Source organism: Salmo salar, chromosome 19, assembly GCF_965601325.2.
Source record: "Salmo salar chromosome 19, fSalSal1, whole genome shotgun sequence".
NCBI lineage: Eukaryota > Metazoa > Chordata > Actinopteri > Salmoniformes > Salmonidae > Salmo > Salmo salar.
The window spans coordinates 45,615,139-45,640,661 of NC_138309.1; the positions used below are offsets into that span (position 1 = coordinate 45,615,139).

A 25,523-nucleotide genomic window follows, 5' to 3' on the forward strand; every position below is an offset into this window, starting at 1 on the left:
GAATAAGGCCTGTTGTGCTGTGTTAACCAGGTGCTAGCAGCCATCTCTCTGATAACGACTTTAGTCTCCCTGTAATATCCAGAAGAACAAATATCACATCACTAGTGGAGTTAATAGCTCTGTTGGTCCATAGGGAAAAGGGGATACCTAGTCAGTTGAACAACTGAATGCCTTCAACTGAAATGTGACTTCCGCATTTAACCCCTCTGAATCAGAGAGGTTCGGGGGGCTGCCTTAAAATCGACATCATCGGCGCCCAGGTAACAGTGGGTTAACTGCCTTTCTCAGGGGCAGAACAACATATTTTTTTACCTTGTCAGCTCTGGGATTCAGTCCAGCAACCTTTCGGGTTACTGGCCCAATGCTCTAACCACTAGGCTACACTTCATTTGATGCCAGTGACAAGGCTGATTAGAGAATGAACGCAAATGTTTAGCCGGTCATTATTGCTCACTTTATCATTGTAACCAATTCTGGAATCAAACTCTGTTGACTTTGTTGTTTAGTAATTAATGTTAATAGTCCATTTGACATCAACACATCACAATGTCAACAGTCATAGCTTTGCAGCTTCTCCCATCCCCCCTCTAATGAAAGTATGTTACACGCCCTCTGGTTATGGTGGAAAAAGGAAGTGTGAGCATGATTGATAACTTTGCATTGTAAAGGTACTGTATGCAAATAAATCATTGGCTGACACAAGCCATACTACTGTAAGTATACTGCCATTTAGCAAAAAAAAAAGTGAGAACTTGAAACCGACCATGGAGATAATGAATTTAAAGTTCTTTGCAAGACTATTCCAAAGAATGGCAGCTGAGAACAAAAAGGTTTCTTTTCCCATAACACTCTTAGTTTTGGGTCTGGGTGCCAAGATTGCTCAATAGCTGCAGTCAGTGTTTACGGTGAGTGTGAACATTTCCCCATGGCAAATCAAATAATGAGTCATCTACAGTTGAAGTCGGAAGTTTACATACACCTTATCCAAATACATTTAAACTCAGTTTTTCATAATTCCTGACATTTAATCCTAGTAAAAATTCAGTTTCAGGTCAGTTAGGATCACCACTATATCTTAAGAATGTGAAATGTCATAATAATAGTAGAGAGAATTATTTATTTTAGCTTTTATTTCTTTCATCACATTCCCAGTGGGTCAGAAGTTTACATACACTCAATTATTATTTGGTAGTATTGCCTTTAAAGTGTTTAACTTGGGTCAAACATCAAGTAGCCTTCCACAAGCTTCCCACAATAAGTTGGGTGAATTTTGGCCCATTCCTCCTGACAGAGCTGGTGTAACTGAGTCAGGTTTGTAGGCCTTTTTGCACGTACATGCTTTTTCAGTTCTGCCAACAAATTTTCTATAGGCTTGAGGTCAGGGCTTTGTGATGGCCACTCCAATACATTGACTTTGTTGTCCTTAACCTCTTAAGCCATTTTGCCACAACTTTGGAAGTATGTTTGGGGTCATTGTCCATTTGGAAGACCCATTTATGACCAAGCTTTTAACTTCCTGACTGATGTCTTGAGATGTTGCTTCAATATATCCACATAATTTTCCTCCCTCATGATGCCATCTATTTTGTGACGTGCACCAGTCCCTCCTGCAGCAAAGCACCCCCACAACATGATGCTGCCACCCCCGTGCTTCACGGTTTGGATGGTGTTCTTCGGCTTGCAAGCCTCCCCCTTTTTCCTCCAAACATAACGATGGTCATTATGGCCAAACAGTTCTATTTTTGTTTCATCAGACCAGAGGATATTTCTCCAAAAAGTACGATCTTTGTCCCCATGTGCAGTTGCAAACCATAGTCTGGCTTTTTTATGGCAGTTTTGGAGCAGTGGCTTCTTCCTTGCTGAGCGGCCTTTCAGGTTACGTCGATATAGGACTTGTTTTACTGTGGATATATATACACTTCTGTGCCTGTTTCCTCCTGCATCTTCTCAAGGTCCTTTGCTGTTGTTCTGGGATTGATTTGCACTTTTCGCACCAAAGAATGTTAATCTCTAGGACACAGAACGTGTCTCCTTCCTGAGCGCTATGACGGCTGCGTGGTCCCATGGTGTTTATACTTGCGTTCTATTGTTTGTACAGATGAACGTGGTACCTTCAAGCATTTGGAAATTGCTCCCAAGCATGAACCAGACTTGTGGAGGTCTACAATTATTTTTCTGAGGTCTTGGCTGATTTTGTTTGATTTTCCCATGATGTCAAGCAAAGAGGCACTGAGTTTGAAGGTAGGCCTTGAAATACATCCACAGGTACACCTTCAATTGACTCAAATGATGTCAGTTAGCCTATCAGAAGCTTCTAAAGCCATGACATAATTTTTTTGCATTTTCCAAGCTTTTTAAAGGCACAGTCAACTTAGTGTATGTAAACTTCTGACCCACTGGAATTGTGATACAGTGAACTATAAGTGAAATAATCTGTCTGTAAACAATTGTTTGAAAAATTACTTCTGTAATGCACAAAGTAGATGTCCTAACCGACTTGCCAAAACTATAGTTTGTTAACAAGAAATTTGTGGAGTGGTTGAAAAATGAGTTTTAATGACTCCAACCTAAGTGTATGTAAACTTCTGACTTCAACTGTATATTCTATAACTTTCACAGTGATGAAAATGTTATTCATAGTGGCATTAGAAGCAAGCATTCATCAATTATTTGTCTGATGTCATCTGTGTTCTCTAATGATACTTATAAACTGGGTAGTTCGAGCCCTGAACGCTGATTGGCTGAAAGCTATGGTATATCAGACCGCGTTGCATTGTGCCTAAGAACAGCCCTTAGCTGTGGTATATTGGCCATATACCACACACCCCCACTCGGGCCTTATTGCTTAAATATTTTGCTTGTTCTGCCCCTCAGCAAGGCAGTTAACCCACTGTTCCCCAGGCACCGAAGATGTGTATGTTGATTAACCTGTTGGGTCTAGGGGGCAGCATTTGCACGTCTGGATAAAAAAAATGTACCCGATTTAATCTGGTTACTAATCCTACCCAGTAACTAGAATATGCATATACTTATTATATATGGATAGAAAACACTCTAAAGTTTCCAAAACTGTTTGAATGGTGTCTGTGAGTATAACAGAACTCATTTGGCAGGCAAAACCCTGAGACATTTTCTGACAGGAAGTGGATACCTGATGTGTTGTATTGACTTTAAAGCTATCCCATTGAAAGACACAGGGGTTTAGGAATATTTTGGCACTTCCTATTGCTTCCACTAGATGTCACCAGCCTTTACAAAGTGTTTTGAGTCTTCTGGAGGGAGATCTGACCGAACAAGAGCCATGGAACGGTGATGTCCCATTAGACACCTGGCGCGCTACTTCATGTTGGGTACCCTCGTTCCAATACGTTATAAAAGGCTATGCATTCGTCCACCTTGAATATTATTCATGTTCTGGTTAAAAAAGGCCCTAATGATTTATGCTATACAACGTTTGACATGTTTGAACGAACGGAAATATATTTTTTCCCCTCGTTCATGACGAGAAGTCCGGCTGGCTTACATCATGTGCTAACGAGACGGAGATTTTTGGACATAAATGATGAGCTTTTTTGAACAAAACTACATTCGTTATGGACCTGTGATACCTGGAAGTGACATCTGATGAAGAGAATCAAAGGTAATGGATTATTTACATAGTATTTTCGATTTTAGATCTCCCCAACATGACGTCTAGTCTGTATCGCAACGCGTATTTTTCTGGGCACAGTGCTCAGATTATTGCAAAGTGTGATTTCCCAGTAAGGTTATTTTTAAATCTGGCAAGTTGATTGCGTTCAAAAGATGTAAATCTATAATTCTTTAAATGACAATATAATATTTTAACAATGTTTTCTAATTTTAATTATTTAATTTCTGACGCTGACTTGACTGCCGGTTATTGGAGGGAAACGATTTCCTCAACATCAATGCCATAGTAAAACGCTGTTTTTGTATATAAATATGAACTTGATAGAACTAAAAATGCATGCATTGTCTAACATAATGTCCTAGGAGTGTCATCTGATGGAGATTGTAAAAGGTTAGTGTATCATTTTAGCTGGTTTTATGGTTTTGGTGACCCTGTCTTTGACTTGACAAAACATTACACACAACTCTTGTAAATGTACTGTCCTAACATACTCTAAATTTATGCTTTCGCCGTAAAACCTTTTTGAAATCGTAAAACGTGGTTAGATTAAGGAGATGTTTATCTTTCAAATGGTGTAACATAGTTGTATTTTTGAAAAATTTGAATTTTGACATTTATTTGGATTCAAATTTGCCGCTCTTGAAATGCACCTGCTGTTGATGGAGTGCACCACAGGTGGCACGCTAGCGTCCCACCTAGCCCCAAGAGGTTAAGGCAGCCCCCCCCCCCCACCCCACACCTCTCTGATTCAGAGGGGTTGGGTTAAATGCGGAAGACACATTTCAGTTGAAGGCATTCAGTTGTACAACTGACTAGGTATCCCCCTTTCCCTTTCCCTGATTAGCATTTAACATAAGTTATGAACAATATGTTATGAACAATATGCACCTAATTGGTATGATGTTGCTGTTGTATGAACATAGGGGGGTTGGTGCATAAACATAAGGGTTGGTGCATAAACATAAGGGTTGGTGCATAAACATAAGGGGTGGTTCATAAGCATAAGGGGTGGTGCATAAGCATAAGGGGTGGTGCATAAGCATAAGGGGTGGTGCATAAGCATAAGGGGTGGTGCATAAGCATAAGAGGTGGTGCATAAGCATAAGGGTTGGTGCATTAGCGTAGCCTCTCCTGTAGCCTGTCAACTATGTGTGTCTATCCCTGTTCTCTCCTCTCTGCACAGGCCACACAAACGCTTCACACCGCATGGCCGCTGCCACTCTAACCTGGTGGTCCCAGCGCGCACGACCCACGTGGAGTTCCAGGTTTCCGGCAGCCTCTGGAACTGCCGGTCTGCGGCCAACAAGGCAGAGTTCATCTCAGCCTATGCTACCCTCCAGTCCCTCGACTTCTTGGCGCTGACGGAAACATGGATTACCACAGAAAACACTGCTACTCCTACTGCTCTCTCCTCGTCTGCCCACGTGTTCTCGCATACCCCGAGAGCATCTGGTCAGCGGGGTGGTGGCACTGGAATCCTCATCTCTCCCAAGTGGACATTCTCTCTTTCTCCCCTGACCCATCTGACTATCTCCTCCTTTGAATTCCATGCTGTCACAGTCACTAGCCCATTCAAGCTTAACATCCTTATCATTTATCGCCCTCCAGGTTCCCTTGGAGAGTTCATCAATGAGCTTGACGCCTTGATAAGTTCCTTTCCTGAGGATGGCTCACCCCTCACAGTTCTGCGTGACTTTAACCTCCCTACGTCTACCTTTGACTAATTTCTCTCTGCCTCCTTCTTTCCACTCCTCTCCTCTTTTGGCCTCACCCTCTCACCGTCCCCCCCTACTCACAAGGCAGGCAATACGCTTGACCTCATCTTTACTAGATGCTGTTCTTCTACTAATCTCACTGCAACTCCCCTCCAAGTCTCCGACCACTACCTTGTATCCTTTTCCCTCTCGCTCTCCTCCAACACTACTCACTCTGCCCCTACTCAGATGGTATTGCGCCATCGCAACCTTCGCTCTCTCTCTCCTGCTACTCTCTCCTCTTCCATCCTATCATCTCTTCCCTCTGCTCAATCCTTCTCCAACCAATCTCCTGATTCTGCCTCCTCAACCCTCCTCTCCTCCCTTTCTGCATCCTTTGACTCTCTATGTCCCCTATCCTCCCGGCCGGCTCGGTCCTCCCCTCCTGCTCCGTGGCTTGACGACTCATTGCGAGCTCACAGAACAGGGCTCCGGGCAGCCAAGCGGAAATGGAGGAAAACTAGCCTCCCTGTGGACCTGGCATCTTTTCACTTCCTCCTCTCCACATTTTCTTCCTCTGTTTCTGCTGCTAAAGCCACTTTCTACCACTCTAAATTCCAAGCATCTGCCTCTAACCCTAGGAAGCTCTTTGCCACCTTCTCCTCCCTCCTGAATCCCCCCCCCCCTCCTCCCTCTCTGCGGATGACTTTGTCAACCATTTTGAAAAGAAGGTTGACGACATCCGATCCTCGTTTGTTAAGTGAAACGACACCGCTGTTCCTGCTCACATTGCCCTACACTATGCTTTGACCTCTTTCTCCCCTCTCTCTCCAGATGAAATCTAGCGACTTGTGACGGCCGGCCGCCCAACAACCTGCCCGCTTGACACTATCCCCTCCTCTCTTCTCCAGACCATTTCCGGAAGACCTTCTCCCTTACCTCACCTCGCTCATCAACTCATCCTTGACCGCTGGCTACATCCCTTCCGTCTTCAAGAGAGCAAGAGTTGCACCCCTTCTCAAAATGTCACCAACTACAGACCAGTATCCCTTCTTTCTTTCCTCTCCAAAACTCTTGAGCGTGCCGTCCTTGGCCAGCTCTCCTGCTATCTCTCTCAGAATTACCTTCTTGATCCAAATCAGTCAGGTTTCAAGACTGGTCATTCAACTGAGACTGCTCTTCTCTGTGTCACGGAGGCTCTCCGCACTGCTAAAGCTAACTCTCTCTCCTCTGCTCTCATCCTTCTAGACCTATCTGCTGCCTTTGATACTGTGAACCATCAGATCCTCCTCTCCGAGTTGGGCATCTCCGGCGCGGCTCACTCTTGGATTGCGTCCTACTTGACAGGTCACTCCTACCAGGTGGCGTGGCGAGAATCCGTCTCCGCACCACGTGCTCTGACCACTGGTGTCCCCCAGGGCTCAGTTCTAGGCCATCTCCTATTCTTGCTATACACCAAGTCACTTGGCTCTGTCATATCCTTACATGGTCTCTCCTATCATTGCTACGCATTGCTAACACAAAACAGACACCTCTCAATGGGTTCTCCCTCTCCATATACATTAATCGCCAGATAGTGAGTAATCGGAGGTGATTTGTTAATCAGATCAGTGTTGTGTATGGGGGGGTCTGTAAGCCCTACCAGATAGTTAGCAATACACTGTAAAACACTGGTCATGTGGTGTTCACAGATTGTTTTCCAGTGTTTAGAACCAAAGAACATTGAATCATGTCTTTAAAGATAACTTTTCCATTTTAAGTAGAGAACTCCAGTGAATGTTGTACTCTGGTTTCTTACGTGTTTTATTTATCTGAAGTCTTTTATCTGAAAAAGCGGAAGTTTCAACAATAACTATTATAAAATGGATTTGGGAGGGAGTTATTCACGACAATCGTTTGGTAATGCCTGTTAACAGTTACATTTGAATTATCAATACGCATCCGCTGTCCCACAGCACAGCCAGGCAATTCATAACCTTCATCTCCCCTGAAAAAAGAAAAGAGAATAAGAGTCAAGACTTTATTTCCCCATGCTTCTAGCTGATCATTTGATTTGCAGCAGTGTGGGGGGGGGGTATCTTAACCTTGCTTCCTGTCTCTATGAGCTGTGCAACAATGTTGCAGTTTTTGTGATCTCCACTGTGCCATAGAAAATTCATGTGTCCAGACTGACAACTTCTCTGAGCCAGATTCATACATCAGTCTAATTATTGTGGATATATCCAAAGAAAAGAAGTGTACACACTAGAGGTCGACTGATTATGATTTTTCAACGCCGATACCGATTATTGGATGACCCCCCCCCCCAAAAAAACGATATTTCTTTGTAATAATGACAATAACAATACTGACTGAACACTTATTTTAACCTCTATGGGCTAGGTGGGACGCAAGCGTCCCACCCGTGGTGCACTCCATCAACAGCAGGTGCATTTCAAGAGCGGCAAATTTGAATCCAAATAAATGTCAAAATTCAAATTTTTCAAACATACAACTATTTTACACCCTTTGAAAGATAAACATCTCCTTAATCTAACCACGTTTTCCGATTTCAAAAAGGTTTTACGGCGAAAGCATAAATTTAGAGTATGTTAGGACAGTACATTTACAAGAGTTGTGTGTAATGTTGTGCCAATTCAAAGACAGGCGTCACCAAAACCATAAAATCAGCTAAAATTATGCACTAACCTTTTACAATCTCCAACAGATGACACTCCTAGGACATTATGTTAGACAATGCATGCATTTTTAGTTCTATCAAGTTCATATTTATATCCAAAAACAGCGTTTTACTGTGGCGTTGATGTTCAGGAAATCGTTTCCCTCCAATAACCGGCATTCAAGTCAGCACCACAAATTAAATAATTAAAATTAGAAAACATTGGTAAAATATTATATTGTCATTTAAAGAATTATAGATTTACATCTCTTGAACGCAATCAACTTGCCAGATTTAAAAATAACCTTACTGGGAAATCACACTTTGCAATAATCTGAGCACTGCGCCCAGAAAAATACGCATTGCGATACAGACTAGCCGCCATGTTGGGGAGATCTAAAATCGAAAATACTATGTAAATAATCCATTACCTTTGATTCTCTTCATCAGATGTCACTTCCAGGTATCACAGGTCCATAACGAATGTAGTTTTGTTCAAAAAAGCTCATCATTTATGTCCAAAAATCTCCGTCTTGTTAGCACATGATCTAAGCCCGCCGGACATCACTTCATGAACGAGGGGAAAAAATATATTTACGTTCGTTCAAACATGTCAAACGTTGTATAGCATAAATCATTAGGGCCTTTTTTAACCAGAACATGAATAATATTCAAGGTGGACGAATGCATTCTCTTTTATAACGTATTGGAACGAGGGTACCCAACATGAACTCGCGCGCCAGGTGTCTAATGGGCCATCATCGTTCCATGGCTCTTGTTCGGTCAGATCTCCCTCCAGAAGACTCAAAACACTTTGTAAAGGCTGGTGACATCTAGTGGAAGCAATAGGAAGTGCCAAAATATTCCTCAGCCGCTGTGTTTTTCAATGGCATAGGTTTAAAGGTAATACAACACATCAGGTATCCACTTCCTGTCAGAATCTGTCTCAGGGTTTTGCCTGCCAAATGAGTTCTGTTATACTCACAGACACCATTCAAACAGTTTTAGAAACTTTAGGGTGTTTTCTATCCATATATAATAAGTATATGCATATTCTAGTTACTGGGTAGGATTAGTAACCAGATTAAATCGGGTACATTTTTTTATCCAGCCGTGCAAATACTGCCCCCTAGCCCTAACAGGTTAACTTAATATAATACATCAATAAAATCAATTTAGCCTCAAATAAATAATGAAACATGTTCAATTTGGTTTAAATAATGCAAAAACAAAGTGTTGGAGAAGAAAGTAAAAGTGCAATATCTGCCATGTAAGAAATCTAACGTTTAAGTTCCTTGCTCAGAACATGAGAACATATGAAAGCTGGTGGTTCCTTTTAACATGAGTCTTCAATATTCCCAGGTAAGAAGTTTTAGGTTGTAGTTATTATAGGAATTATAGGACTATTTCTCTCTATACGATTTGTATTTCATATACCTTTGACTATTGGATGTTCTTATAGGCACTTTAGTATTGCCAGTGTAACAGTATAGCTTCCGTCCCTCTCCTCGCTCCTATCTGGGCTCGAACCAGGAACACATCGACAACAGCCACCCTCGAAGCAGCGTTACCCATGCAGAGCAAGGGGAACAACTACTCCAAGTCTCAGAGCGAGTGACGTTTGAAACGCACCCCGCTAACTAGCTAGCCATTTCACATCAGTTACACCAGCCTAATCTTGGGAGTTGATAGGCTTGAAGTCATAAACAGCGCAATGCTTGAAGCTCATTGAAGAGCTGCTGGCAAAACGCACGAAAGTGCTGTTTGAATGAATGCTTACGAGCCTGCTGGTGCCTACCACCGCTCAGTCAGACTGCTCTATCAAATCATAGACTTAATTATAATAACACACAGAAATACGAGCCTTAGGTCATTAATATGGTCGAATCCGGAAACTATCATCTCAAAAATAAAACGTTTTTCTTTTCAGTGAAATACGGAACCGTTCCGTATTTCATCTAACGGGTGGTATCCCTAAGTCTAAATATTCCTGATACATTGCACAACATTCAATGTTGTGTCATAATTACGTAAAATTCTGGCAAATTAGTTCGCAACGAGTCAGGCAGCCCAAACTGTTGCATATACCCTGACTGCATCCAATGAACGCAAGAGAAGTGACACAATTTCACCTGGTTAATATTGCCTGCTAACCTGGATTTCTTTTAGCTAAATATGCAGGTTTAAAAATATATACTTCTGTGTATTGATTTTAAGAAAGGCATTGATGTTTATGGTTAGGTACAGTCGTGCAACGATTGTGCTTGTTTCGCAAATGCGCTTTTGTTAAATCATCCCCCGTTTGGCGAAGTCGGCTGTCTTTGTTAGGAAGAAATAGTATGCACAGTTCGCAACGAGCCAGGCGGCCCAAACTGCTGCATATACCCTGACTCTGTTGCAAGAGAAGTGACACATTTTCCCTAGTTAAAATAAATTCATGTTAGCAGGCAATATTAACTAAATATGCAGGTTTAAAAATATATACTTGTGTATTGATTTTAAGAAAGGCATTGATGTTTATGGTTAGGTACACGTTGGAGAACGTGTACCTAAGCGATTATATGCAACGCAGGACAGGCTAGATAAACTAGTAATATCATCAACCATGTGTAGTTAACTAGTGATTATGATTGATTGATTGTTTTTTATAAGATAAGTTTAATGCTTGCTAGCAATTTACCTTGGCTTCTTACTGTATTCGCGTAACAGGTAGGCTCCTCGTGGAGTGCATTGTAAAGCAGGTGGTTAGAGCGTTTGACTAGTTAACCGTAAGGTTGCAAGATTCAATCCCCGAGCTGACAAGGTAAAAATCTGTCATTCTGCCCCTGAACAAGGCAGTTAACCCACTGTTCCTAGACCATCATTGAAAATAATAATGTGTTCTTAACTGACTTGCCTAGTTAAATAAAGATGTAAAAAAATAATAATAGGCGTCCAAAAATACCGATTTCCGATTGTTATGAAAACTTGAAATCGGCCCTAATTAAATCGGCCATTCCGATTAATCGGTCGACCTCTAGCACACACACACACACACACACACACACACACACACACACACACACACACACACACATTTTGAATTCAGGCTGTAACAACTAAATGTGGAATAAGTCAATGGGTTCATGAGGTATTGCTTAATTAAGGAACCATAGAAACTCTGAAATCTCAAAGTCATCTGAGGTAAGGATAAGTCAATACTGTATCAAAGCGAGGGGAGCCAGAGTCATGATGACTGTAATACATTTTGTCAAGTCAGCATTTCAGCAATTCACTACTTAACGTGTTAAAACAACACTACTGGAGTCTTAAACGGATACGGCGAGATTCTGGCAATTAAGACCTTTTTCTACTTACCCAGAGTCAGATGAACTCCTGGATTAAATGTTTAATTTCTCTGTGTGCAGTTTGAAGGAAGTTGCAGCTATTGCTAAATAGTGGTAGCGCAATGACTGGAAGTCTACCGTAACAGCGAACATAACCGTTCCCATAGACTTCTAGTCTTTGCTTTAACACTAGTTACAAGAATCTCACACTATCCCTTTAAAGTGACCGTGGGATATCCCCAAGTCAAAACAGCACTGGACCGCTTACAGACACTGAAAACCTCTATATCTATGTTGTCCAACATCTAGTTTTCCCTTAAATACACTACAATTGGAAGTGAATGAAACTGAAACTGGAATTGAATGTCCTTAACACACATGGATGTTTACCATTCAGTCTGGTGTCACCATTTCTCTCTTTCGACTAGAGAACTCAGTCACTTCTCAGTTAAGACGTCCTAAACCCAGTTTCCTAAAGACTAATGAACGGCACACACATTTCAGTCCAGGTCAGCTCCATTCAACTGTAGAATACAAAGTAAGTTGAAACATGTCTTTAGCTCACTTTTCTACTTTAAAAACTCACCCCACTGGATGTTGTACAAAATGGTTCACTCGTATCACGAAATAATCAGCTTTAGCGCAAATATCAACAGTACACCTGTTGCAGCAGAGGCAATTACTGGTGAAGAACTGAAGGCTAGGTGTTAAGTTATATGCTGTCCATCTGTGTCAAAGACATTACTATAACCCTCCCTAGCCTAGGAGCCTTAAACCACATTGAAAGAGCCACCACTGCACTGCAGTAAAGCCCTTCAGATCTCCTCCTCTCTCACACGTGCACTCTTCCTCTCCCATCCCCTCCTCTCCTCTCCCATCCTCTCGACACTAGAACATTCTACGGCAGCCTTGTTAGCGCCCCATTAACATTACATGGGGAATATTTAAATAATGCTGTGTTACTGAATGTCTAAATACTCAAAATTCTCAAAGTTGGCCCAACTCTCTAAATATTTGGCTCTAGGTTAGTTTACTGAATAAAGGAAAAAAACCTACCCTACATGCCACACACACACTCACACACAGGAGAGAGAGCGACAGAGAGTGGGGGACAGAAAGCGAGACAGACATGCCGTGTTCAGAGTCAGACAGTAGGTATATTCCTTTACTGAGAACATCATTGGTATGATGAGCACATGCTACACAGGGGGCTGATCCTCGGGGCAGGGGGCTGATCCTCGGGGCAGGGGGCTGATCCTCGGGGCAGGGGGCTGATCTGCGCAGTCACCTGTGTGTTTCTGTGTTAATCTAAATCCTCTTCACTCAATCCCCCTCTCCCTGCTCTCCCTCTTCCTCCCCCACTCACTCACTCCCCAGTCACCCCCTCCCTCTTCCTCTCTCACTGACCATGTCTGTCTCTCTTCTCCTCATCAATCCCTTTTCTCACTCTCTCTTCCCATATTACCATATCTTGTTAACTACGCCCTGTCTCCTTATACCACTCTCTCTCCCCATCCATCCATCTCTCCCCAGCCATCCTCCCTCCTCTTAGAATAGAAATGTTGGTTGTGCATCAGCAGTTTTTCGCTTGTTATGTCAGTCACTGACAGTCACTCAATTAGCCAATGTCAGGTAAAACATTTTTGATGGGTAAGTTGGTCTAGCAGTCAGCTTTCAAAACTTAGTATTCATGGTCGAATTCCCGACCGACCGGCCTATTTTGTTAGTCACTCGCAGTCAGATATCAAATTAAAATCTGCTAACATTTCTCTCCACTCAACGGCAAAAATGTGTTTAATTGCAGGAAATGAGTTACAAAACGGTTAAATCTTCTCGCTGCCCCATGGCAAAATGTGTAGAATTCCAGGAAATTAACTATAAAACATAAATGTTCTCTCCGCTGTGAAGGGGGGGGGGGGGGGGCACTAAAATGTATTGCTCGCAAGGTGAAAGAATGTCGCCTAGGGGCAGTAAAAGGCTAGGGCCCGCTCTGACTGCATGGTGGGTATACTGTGGCCCCTCATGATGAGTTCACATTTTTTGTGGCCCCACCCTCTATCAAAGTTGCCCACCCCTGGTTTAAATCGACAGAAACAGTTTTTCCATCCCCAAAATGACCACTTACTAAAAAAAATATGTAATAAGATCCAATTACTGTTTTTCCTCCATATTAACGGGATAGTGTGAGTCTCGGCAACGAAGCCATCTACTTCCCTAGAGTCAGATAAACAGAAACAGCTAACATGCTGTAGACCAGGGGTGTAAAATTCTTTCCATGGATGGCCGAGTGTCTGCTGGTTTTTTGTTCTTTTTTATCCTTTAAATTTAAACCTAGACAACCAGGTGACGGGAATTCCTTACTAATAAGTGACCTTAATCAATCAAGTACAAGGGAGGAGCAAAAACCTGCAGACACTCTGCCCTCCATGGAATGAGTTTGTTGCGTGCTGAAGACTTCAAGTCATTGTGCTAAAGCTAGTTAGCACTGGGTCGTGAAACTACCTCTAACTTCCCTAATACTGGACACAGAGGCATAAAAATGGTATCCAGAAGGGTATTCTGTTGCAGCTAGCACTACTCATAAAGTAAATATTCCCCCCCTTCCTAGAGGGCTGCGGATCCCAGTTTGAAAAGCCCTGGCATAGAACAAGCAGCACAAACACTCAAGGTCCTCACCTCTCATAACTAGAGGTCGACCGATTAATTGGAATGGCCGATTAATTAGGGCCGATTTCAAGTTTTCATAACAATCGGTAATCGCCATTTTTGGACACCGATTATGGCCGATTACATTTCACTCCACGAGGAGACTGCGTGGCAGGCTGACTACCTGTTACACGAGTGCAGCAAGGAGCCAAGGTAAGTTGCTAGCTAGCATTAAACTTATCTTATAAAAAACAATCAATCATAATCACTAGTTAACTACACATGATTGATGATATTACTAGTTTATCTAGCTTGTCCTGCGTTGCATATAATCGATGCAGTGCCTGTTAATTTATTATTGAATCACAGCCTACTTTGTCAAACGGGTGATGATTTAACAAGCACATTCACGAAAAAAGCACTGTCGTTGCACCAATGTACCTAACCATAAACATCAATGCCTTTCTTTAAAATCAATACACAAGTATATATTTTTAAACCTGCATATTTAGTTAATATTGCCTGCTAACATGAATTTATTTTATTTAGGGAAATTGTGTCACTTCTCTTTCGTTCTGTGCAAGCAGAGTCATGGTATATGCAGCAGTTTGGGCCGCCTGGCTCGTTGCGAACTGTGTGAAGACCATTTCTTCCTAACAAAGACCGTAATTCATTTGCCAGAATTGTACACAATTATGACATAACATTGAAGGTTGTGCAATGTAACAGCAATATTTAGACTTATGGATGCCACCCGTTAGATAAAATACGGAACGGTTCCGTATTTCACTGAAAGAATAAACGTTTTGTTTTCAAAATGATAGTTTCCGGATTCAACCATATTAATGACCTAAGGCTCGTATTTCTGTGTGTTATTATATTATAATTAAGTCTATGATTTGAGCGGTGGTAGGCAGCAGCAGGCTCGTAAGCATTTATTCAAACAGCGCTTTCCTGCATTTGCCAGCAGCTCTTCGCTGTGCTTCAAGCATTGCGCTTTTTATGACTTCAAGCCTATCAACTCCCAAGATCAGGCTGGCAATACTATAGTGCCTATAAGAACATCCAATAGTCAAAGGTATATGAAATACAAATCCTATAGAGAGAAATAGTCCTATAATTCCTATAATAACTACAACCTAAAACTTATTACCTGGGAATATTGAAGACTCATGTTAAAAGGAACCACCAGCTTTCATATGTTCTCATGTTCTGTGCCAGGAACTTAAACGTTAGCTTTTTTACATGGCACATATTGCACTTTTACTTTCTTCTCCAACACTTTGTTTTCGCACCATTTTTACCAAATTGAACATGTTTCATTATTTATTTGAGACTAAATTGATTTTATTGATGTATTATATTAAGTTAAAATAAAAGTGTTCATTATTGTTGTAATTGTCATCACACACACACACACAAACAATAGTACGCAAGTATATATATATATATATATATATATATATATATATATATATATATATATATATATACATATATATACACACATACACACACACAAATCGGCATCGGCTTTTTTTGGTCCTCCAATAAATCGGTATCGGTGTTGAAATAATCGGTCGACCTCTACAACCAAGGCATTTACATTTTGGTCATTTAGTAGACGCTTTTATCCATACTGACTTACAGTCAACATTTAACTCAAGTAGATACAGTGCCTTTAGAAAGCACACAGAACTCCTTGATTTATTCCATATGTTGTTGTGGTACAGCCTGAATTCAAAATGAATTAAATATTTTTTTTTCTAACACACAATACGCCATAATGATAAAGTGAAAACATGTTTTTACAAATGTTTGTTGATTTATTAAAAATGAAATACAGAAATATTTCATTTACATAACTATTCACACCCCTTTGCTATGGCATGCCAAATTGAGCTGAGGTGCATCCAAATTCCTTTGATTATCCTTGAGGTGTCACTACAACTTGATTGGTCAATTCAATTGTTTTGAAATAAAAACAACACAAAAAGGTCCGCATGTCAGAGCAGAAACTATACGATGAAGTCCAAGGAACTGTCCGTAGAGCTCCGAGATAGAATTGTGATGAGGTATATCTGGGGAAGTGTTTAAAACAATTTCTAGAGTGTTTTACATTTCTAAGAGCACAGTGGTCTCCATAATTGGGAAATTGAAACAATATGGAAAAAGCCCAGAATATGTCTAGAGCTGGCCGTCTGACCACTGCATCTCAGTGCAAGAGGCATCACTACAGTGGAGCTGGAGACTTACCTCCCTCACTAGCTTTAAGCACCAGCAGCTCACAGATCACTACACCTGTACATAGCTCATCTGTAAATAGCCCATCCAATCTACCTCATCCCCATACTGTATTTATTTATTTTGCTCCTTTGCACCCCAGTATCTCTACTTGCACATTCATCTTCTGCACATTCTACCAATCCAGTGTTTAATTGCTATATTGTAATTACTTCGCCACCATGGCCTATTTATTGTCTTACCTCTCTTATCCTACCTCATTTGCACATGATGTATATAGATTTTTGTGTCGAACTGCTTTGCTTTATCTTGGCCTGGTCGCAGTTGCAAATGAGAACTTGTTCTCAACTAGCCTACCTGGTTAAATAAAGGTGAAATTAAAAATAAATAAATTAAAAACAGTCCCTGGTTCGAATCCAGGCTGTATCACATCTGGCTGTGATTGGGAGTCCCATAGGGCGTCGGACAATTGACCCAGCGTCGTCCGGGTTTGGCCTGGGTTGGCCGTCATTGTAAATAAGAATTTGCCTAGTTAAATAAAGGTTAAATAAAATGTAAAAAAGTGAAATTATGCATGGTTGAAATTTGGCCGTAGACGTATTTTAAACTCATTTTCAACATTTGTTCTGAAATGGGTTGGCTACAGTTTACGCAAGCATCCAGGACCGAATACATTTCCTTGTTGGTTTATTACACCTTAACTTCGCTCGGTGTCTTGTTTAAATCGCCAAAACCAAGCTTTCAAAGATGTATAACTAAACCAAGATAAACCACACCTTGTCGTTTCCAACGCAAACAAATGAGTCACAGTGGGCAGAACAAGCAAGGAGGTGGGCCGAGCCAAGCACGTCCTAGCGATATCCTATTGGCGCATTCTAGTATACAGCCGCATGTTTCCGTTACAGAACGCCTACTCTGTGAAGTGCGCCTGTGCAATAACTCAATTTGCCTTTGCACTCCTAAACAGCGCAATATTTAATTTTTTTTACTTTGGAAAAGAGTAAAGTCTACAAAACTTAGTCCACTCTGTTCATAACTGATTCTAGTTTTTGCAACGGAGTACTGTAGTGAGATCAAATGTTTAATTGAAGAGAACATGTGCAGAATGTTGGCCAAAATCTCTCTCGTTCCATCTTACCATATTTGGTAGTGAGAGGAAGCGCCAACCGTATGCTTCACATTTATACACCCAGTGATATATCTGTCTCATTGTTATATCTGTAGGGTTATGGTAGTACTGTAACTTCACACCTCCAAAACCACCAAGACCATGAAACATTGCTAAATTAATAAACTATACACAACAGTTTCTGCGGCTTACACATAGAAAACATTGAAGCCAAGACAACGTCCTTGTTTCAGATTCTTGTGTTATTTATGCACAAGGTGATCACAACCGTGAACTCAACTGCCTGCCATCCGACAAGCCCTACTTACCCAGAACTGGAGCTTTGGTCCGCATAAGCGCTCCATGTCCAAGGGGCTTCGGCACAGCGAACGAATTATCCTTTCCCGGCGTTAACAGGTCGGCTCCGTCACTTTCAACTTATTTTGTTCTCGCACATACAGAGACACGTTAGCGGAGCTCGTTGAGTTAATTTATATAGTAGTAGTTTGGCTTCTGAACAACCCTCCTTCTCTCTCTCCTCATTTCACTCCAGAGTGCAGTTAGATGAGAACAGTCACACCAAGGTTGTAGCAGCGTGTTGTGAACAACATTCATAGCAGCGATAGTGGAATCGGCGGTTTACCTTCAAAATAAAAGTACTCCATTGAAACTGATGCACACCGATAAAGATTGTGGAATCATGCCACAAATGTTCTAGATAATGCTAAACAAGGTTTGAATGTTGTTATACAAATTCACCAAAAGACAATTATTAGTTAAATTTACCCCAAAACAAATCAGTTGAAATCGCACTGTGGATGTATTTAAATTCAGAATTGCATTTGGGGCATTATTTACATGTACAGCCTGACCTATGGATGTTGCACCCATGAAATGGGGTATCAGCCTACTCAGTGACATCCACAGAATACAACTTTGTAGAGTTTACACATCTATTAGCATCTTAGCACTTTTTAAAATGTTCATACTTGAGTAAAAGTAAAGCTATGTTAATAGAAAATGACTCAAGTAAAAGTGAAAGTCACCCAGTAAAATACTAATTGTGTAACAGTCTAAAAGTATTTGGATTTAAAATATACTTAAGTATCAAAAGTAAAAGTAATTAATATTTGTGTTTTGTTGAATTTATATAACAACATTCCAACCTTGTTTGGCATTATATAGTACAATTGTGGCATGATTCCACTATTTCTATACATTTGCATTAGTTTCAAGGGGGACTTTCATTTTGAATGCGAACTGCCAAGTCCACTATTGTTGCTCACGCTAATAGTGTTCACAACACACTGGTTGACGTTGTCATGATGACATGACTGAGTCCGCCCACACCCTCGCTGTATTAAGGCCCTACCCACCCACACACACACACACACACACACACACACACACACACACACACACACACACACACACACACACACACACACACACACACACACACACACACACACACACACACACACACACACACACACACACACACACACACACACACACACACACACACACACACACACACAGGAAACCATATCTGTATGACTCTGCAAGTAAAACTCTGTTGACTCAGTTCATATACAGGTAGGGTCAGTGTCATCATTGAAGGGTGTGTGTCAAAGATCATAGAATAGAAAATATAATAGAGTAGAATATAACAGAGTCAATCAATCTACAGTTGGGAAATCTGATAAGGTGCCATCACTAGAGCCCTGTGGTTCTTTTAGGAGGCCTGTTGTGTTTGAAATAGCTTTTACGGTTGTTTAGTGTTGTTGGTTTAGCAAGGACACATGTTCTCTCTCTCTCTCTCTCTCTCTCTCCCCCCCTATCTCCCTTTCTCTATCTCTCCCCCTATCTCCCTTTCTCTATCTCTCTCCATTTTGTGGTTTGGCTCGCTATGTTAGACAAGATCACTCACTGAGCAGTGCTGTTTTCAGCTTTATTCAATGTGTCTTAATGACATAAAATAATATTTCCAGAATATTTTTCAAGTATTATTTCTGTCAGAATCTCTCTCACTCTTTATCTCTCTCACTCTGTCTGTCTCTCTCTCTCTCCAAGGGGCTTTATTGGCATGGGAAACACAGGTTAATGTTGTCAAAGCAAGTGAAGTAGATAATATACAAAAGTGAAATAAGCAATAAAAATGAACAGTAAACATTACACTCACAGAAGTTCCAAAAGAATAAAGACATTACAAATGTCATATTATGTATATATACATTGTTGTAACAATGTGCAAATGGTTAAAGTACAAAAGGGAAAATAAATAAACATAAATATGGGTTGTATTTGCAATGGTGTTTGTTCTTCACTGGTTACCCTTTTCTTGTGGCAACAGGTCACACATCTTGCTGCTGTGTATCTGTCTCTCTGTCTCTCCATCCTGTATACCTGTCAATCAGGTGAGCGTGTTTGAAAGAAAAGTTGCCAAATCTACCCCCTTCTTAAACCCAGCTTGTTCAGTGGGTTTATTTTGTAGGCAGCTCTGCTTTTTCATCTTGAGGCTGTCAATTTATGCTAGACAGACGCACAGAGCCAGGAGGCAGCCGCTGCATTCTTTACCAGTCAATAGTGATGCTAGACAGACGCACAGAGCCAGGAGGCAGCCGCTGCATTCTTTACCAGTCAATAGTGATGCTAGACAGACGCACAGAGCCAGGAGGCAGCCGCTGCATTCTTTACCAGTCAATAGTGATGCTAGACAGACGCACAGAGCCAGGAGGCAGCCGCTGCATTCTTTACCAGTCAATAGTGATGCTAGACAGACGCACAGAGCCAGGAGGCAGCCGCTGCATTCTTTACCAGTCAATAGTGATGCTAGACAGACGCACAGAGCCAGGAGGCAGCCGCTGCATTCTTTACCAGTCAATAGTGATGCTAGACAGATGCACAGAGCCAGGAGGCAGCCGCTGCATTCTTTACCAGTCAATAGTGATGCTAGACAGACGCACAGAGCCAGGAGGCAGCCGCTGCATTCTTTACCAGTCAATAGTGATGCTAGACAGACGCACAGAGCCAGGAGGCAGCCGCTGCATTCTTTACCAGTCAATAGTGATGCTAGACAGACTCACAGAGCCAGGAGGCAGCCGCTGCATTCTTTACCAGTCAATAGTGATGCTAGACAGACGCACAGAGCCAGGAGGCAGCCGCTGCATCTTAAACAGGCTGAAAGGCTTGATGATGAATGACAACTCACATAGTAAATATTTTCCCCGTCGGACTGACACAAGGAATTTACACACTTTGTCTACACAGTCAGAAGGGCGCACACACACACACACACACACACACACACACACAACACACACACACACACACACACACACACACACACACACACACACACACACACACACACACACACACACACACACACACACACACACACACACACACACAGGCCTTTTTTAATCAGGTTTTTGTTTGGCAGACATTTTTGTAGTGACATTAGTCAATAATAATGTCACTACATTATTGACTAATGTAGAATGGGTAGCTTTTTCTGGAAAACTTGAGAAGAGCGTACATCTTCCTTAACGAGGACTATCCTGAAGCGGTGAGCTGTGGATGATGTTAAAAAGTATTTGTTGGTTTGATGTGATTAATAAAGCTCATCCAAATGCTGCACTTGATGAATTTATGAAATTGCTTCCTCCAATTACTGATGAACATGCACCTTAAGAGACTGACCGTTAGAACTGTTAAGGCTCCATGGATTGATGAGGAATTGAAAAACTGTATGGTTGAAAGAGATGGGGCAAAAGGAGTGGCTAATAAGTCTGGCTGTACATCTGACTGGCTGGCTTACTGCAAATTAAGAAACTGTGACTAAACTCAACAAAAAGAACAAGAAACTGTGTTATGAACCCAAGATCAATTATATAAAGAATGATGGAAAAAATAGTCATACTTTAAATTAAATTGAATTATGGTCAGAAAGACAAATCCAACTCCATCTTTCATCGACTCAGATGGCTTATTCATCACAAAACTATTTGATGTTGCCAATTATTTTAATGATCACTTCATTGGCAAAGTGGGCAAACTTAGGCAGGAAATGCCAACAACGAACAGTGAGCCATCATATTCATGAATAAAAAACAAATAATGAAAGAAAAGCATTGTAAGTTTGAATTTTGTAAGTTAGTGTCGGAGACATGGGAAGATGATTGTCATCGATCAGTAGTGACAAACCTCCTGGCATTGACAACTTAGATGGAAAGCTACTGAGGATGGTAGCTGACTCTATAGCCACTCCTATCTGTCATATCTTTAATCTGAGCCTGGAGGAAAGTCTTTGTCCTCAGGCCTGGAGAGAAGCCAAAGTCATTCCGCTACCCAAGAGTGGTAAAGCGGACTTTACTGGTTCTAACAGCAGACATATCAGCTTGCTGCCAGCTCTTAGCAAACTGTTGGAAAGAATTGTGTTTGACCAAATACAATGCTATTTCTCTGTAAACAAATTAACAATAGGCTTTCAGCATGCTTATAGAGAAGGCCACAACATGTACTGGACTGACACAAATGACTGATGATTGGTTGAAATACAATTGATAATAAGAAGATGGTGGGGTATGTTTTGTTAGATTTCAGTGCAGCCTTTGACATTATTGACCATAACATGTTGTTGAAAAAACGTGTGTTTATTGATTTTCGAATCTCTACCATATCGTTGATTCAGAGCTATCTACTGTACGTATCTAATGGAACATAGAGGGTTTTATTTAATGGACGCTTCTTTAATGTTAAACTTGTAGAGTTAAACATGTAAGGCAGGGCAGCTCTCTAGGCCCTCTACTCTTTTCTATTTTTACCAATGACCTGCCACTGGCATTAAACAAAGCCTGTGTGTCCACGTATGCTGATGATTCAACCCAATACCCGTCAGCAACCAAAGCTAGTGAAATCACTGCAATCCTAAACGAAGAGTTGGAGTCCGTTTTCAAATGTGTGGCCAATAATAAACTGGAAATGAACATCTCTACAACTCAAAGCTATGTACAGTATTTGGTACAAATCATTCCTTAAGTGCTAGACCTCAGCTGAATCTGGTAATGAATGGTGTGGCTGTTGAACAAGTTGAGGAGACTACATTACTTGGTGTTACCTTAGATTGTAAACTGTCATGGTCAAAACATATAGATTCAATGGTTGTAAAGATGGGGAGCAATCGGTCTTTGATAAAGTTATGCTTTGCTTTTTTGACACCACACTACACAAAGCAAGTCCTGCAAGCTCTAGTTTTATCTTATCTTGATTATTGTCCAGCCATATGGTCAAGTGCAGCAAATAAGGACCTAGTTAAGCTGCAGCTGGCCCAGAACAGAGCAGAACATTTTGCTCTTCACTGTAATCAGAGGGCTGATATTAATACTATTCATGCCAGTCTCTCTTGGTGAAGAGTTGAGGAGAGACTGACTGCATTGCTTGTTTTTATAAGAACATGAATGTGTTGGAAAAGCAAAATTGTTTGCATAGTCAAATTACACACAGCACTGACACACACACTTCCCCCACCAGACATGCCACCAGGGGTCTTTTCACAGTCCCCAGGTCCAGAACAAATTCAAGGAAACGTACAGTATTATACAGAGCCATGAGTGAATGGATCTCTCTTTCATCTTATATATCAAAAGTGAACAGCAAACCTGGTTTATAAAAATAAATAAAGCAACCCCTCTCCCCCATGTGACCTACTTGTTGTGTGTATGTACTGACATGTGACCTACTTGTTGTGTGTATGTACTGACATGTGACCTACTGGTTGTGTGTATGTACTGACATGTGACCTACTGGTTGTGTGTATGTACTGACATGTGACCTACTGGTTGTGTGTATGTACTGACATGTGACCTACTTGTTGTGTGTATGTACTGACATGTGACCTACTGGTTGTGTGTATGTACTGACATGTGACCTACTTGTTGTGTGTATGTACTGACATGTGACCTACTGGTTGTGTGTATGTACTGACATGTGACCTACTGGTTGTGTGTATGTACTGACATGTGACCTACTGGTTGTGTGTATGTACTGACATGTGACCTACTTGTTGTGTGTATGTACTGACATGTGACCTACTTGTTGTGTGTATGTACTGACATGTGACCTACTGGTTGTGTGTATGTACTGACATGTGACCTACTTGTTGTGTGTATGTACTGACATGTGACCTACTGGTTGTGTGTATGTACTGACATGTGACCTACTGGTTGTGTGTATGTACTGACATGTGACCTACTGGTTGTGTGTATGTACTGACATGTGACCTACTTGTTGTGTGTATGTACTGACATGTGACCTACTTGTTGTGTGTATGTACTGACATGTGACCTACTTGTTGTGTGTATGTACTGACATGTGACCTACTTGTTGTGTGTATGTACTGACATGTGACCTACTTGTTGTGTGTATGTACTGACATGTGACCTACTGGTTGTGTGTATGTACTGACATGTGACCTACTTGTTGTGTGTATGTACTGACATGTGACCTACTGGTTGTGTGTATGTACTGACATGTGACCTACTGGTTGTGTGTATGTACTGACATGTGACCTACTGGTTGTGTGTATGTACTGACATGTGACCTACTTGTTGTGTGTATGTACTGACATGTGACCTACTTGTTGTGTGTATGTACTGACATGTGACCTACTTGTTGTGTGTATGTACTGACATGTGACCTACTTGTTGTGTGTATGTACTGACATGTGACCTACTGGTTGTGTGTATGTACTGACATGTGACCTACTTGTTGTGTGTATGTACTGACATGTGACCTACTTGTTGTGTGTATGTACTGACATGTGACCTACTTGTTGTGTGTATGTACTGACATGTGACCTACTTGTTGTGTGTATGTACTGACATGTGACCTACTTGTTGTGTGTATGTACTGACATGTGACCTACTGGTTGTGTGTATGTACTGACATGTGACCTACTTGTTGTGTGTATGTACTGACATGTGACCTACTGGTTGTGTGTATGTACTGACATGTGACCTACTGGTTGTGTGTATGTACTGACATGTGACCTACTGGTTGTGTGTATGTACTGACATGTGACCTACTTGTTGTGTGTATGTACTGACATGTGACCTACTTGTTGTGTGTATGTACTGACATGTGACCTACTTGTTGTGTGTATGTACTGACATGTGACCTACTGGTTGTGTGTATGTACTGACATGTGACCTACTTGTTGTGTGTATGTACTGACATGTGACCTACTTGTTGTGTGTATGTACTGACATGTGACCTACTTGTTGTGTGTATGTACTGACATGTGACCTACTTGTTGTGTGTATGTACTGACATGTGACCTACTTGTTGTGTGTATGTACTGACATGTGACCTACTGGTTGTGTGTATGTACTGACATGTGACCTACTTGTTGTGTGTATGTACTGACATGTGACCTACTGGTTGTGTGTATGTACTGACATGTGACCTACTAGTTGTGTGTATGTACTGACATGTGACCTACTGGTTGTGTGTATGTACTGACATGTGACCTACTTGTTGTGTGTATGTACTGACATGTGACCTACTTGTTGTGTGTATGTACTGACATGTGACCTACTTGTTGTGTGTATGTACTGACATGTGACCTACTTGTTGTGTGTATGTACTGACATGTGGAACTGATAGATGCACTCTACATGCTAATGTTTCTAAATGTTTGTTGTGAAGTCCTGTCTACTGTATGTATTTGTGGTTATGTGTCGGACCCCAGTAAGACTAGCTGTCACTATTGACGATCCTCATAAAATAAAACAAATGAATGTAACTTTTTATGTCAACTTGTTTTTCCATTCTACTTGTAGACCTGAATGTCCTGAAAAGAAAACAGTTAAGCACTTTGACATGAGGCTAAATGAGGGCTTGCCAAGCTGATATATGAAATTAGTGACAACACCAGACTTGGCTTGGGACTGATATTGACACATTAGGACAGGAGTCAGGACAGCTTATCCAGCAGGTCTTTCAAGAGAACCTCCAGTCTGAAATCATCCCCCAAATCAACAGTTAACATAGTGGACATTCCTGGACACAAACCTGATGTACTTATGTGCTGTGAGGTCAGCTGAACTGAAGTCTAAGCCTACTTACATTTTAAGCAATTTTCCAATTTAGTTCTACTGTTGTATTCACCAGGGGATTGTGACATACT

The 25,523-nt window shown here is 41.3% G+C and overlaps 1 protein-coding gene across 2 annotated transcripts in view; it reads right to left on the minus strand.

Annotated features, from left to right (window-relative positions):
* The window catches only part of LOC106578846 (ATP-binding cassette sub-family C member 3), a 74,221-nt gene extending 56,289 nt beyond the window's left edge, over positions 1–17,932 (minus strand). Inside the window, exon 1 of one of the 2 annotated variants that reach the window (XM_014158052.3) lies at positions 17,659–17,932. In XM_014158052.3, the coding sequence (XP_014013527.1) occupies positions 17,659–17,694 (36 nt within the window). In that variant the 5' untranslated portion in view covers positions 17,695–17,932. Of the gene's footprint in view, positions 1–11,917; positions 12,087–17,658 lie in introns of those variants that run through there. The other variant, XM_014158055.3, reaches the window with a different exon arrangement.
* Between the last annotated feature and the right edge of the window lie 7,591 nt (positions 17,933–25,523).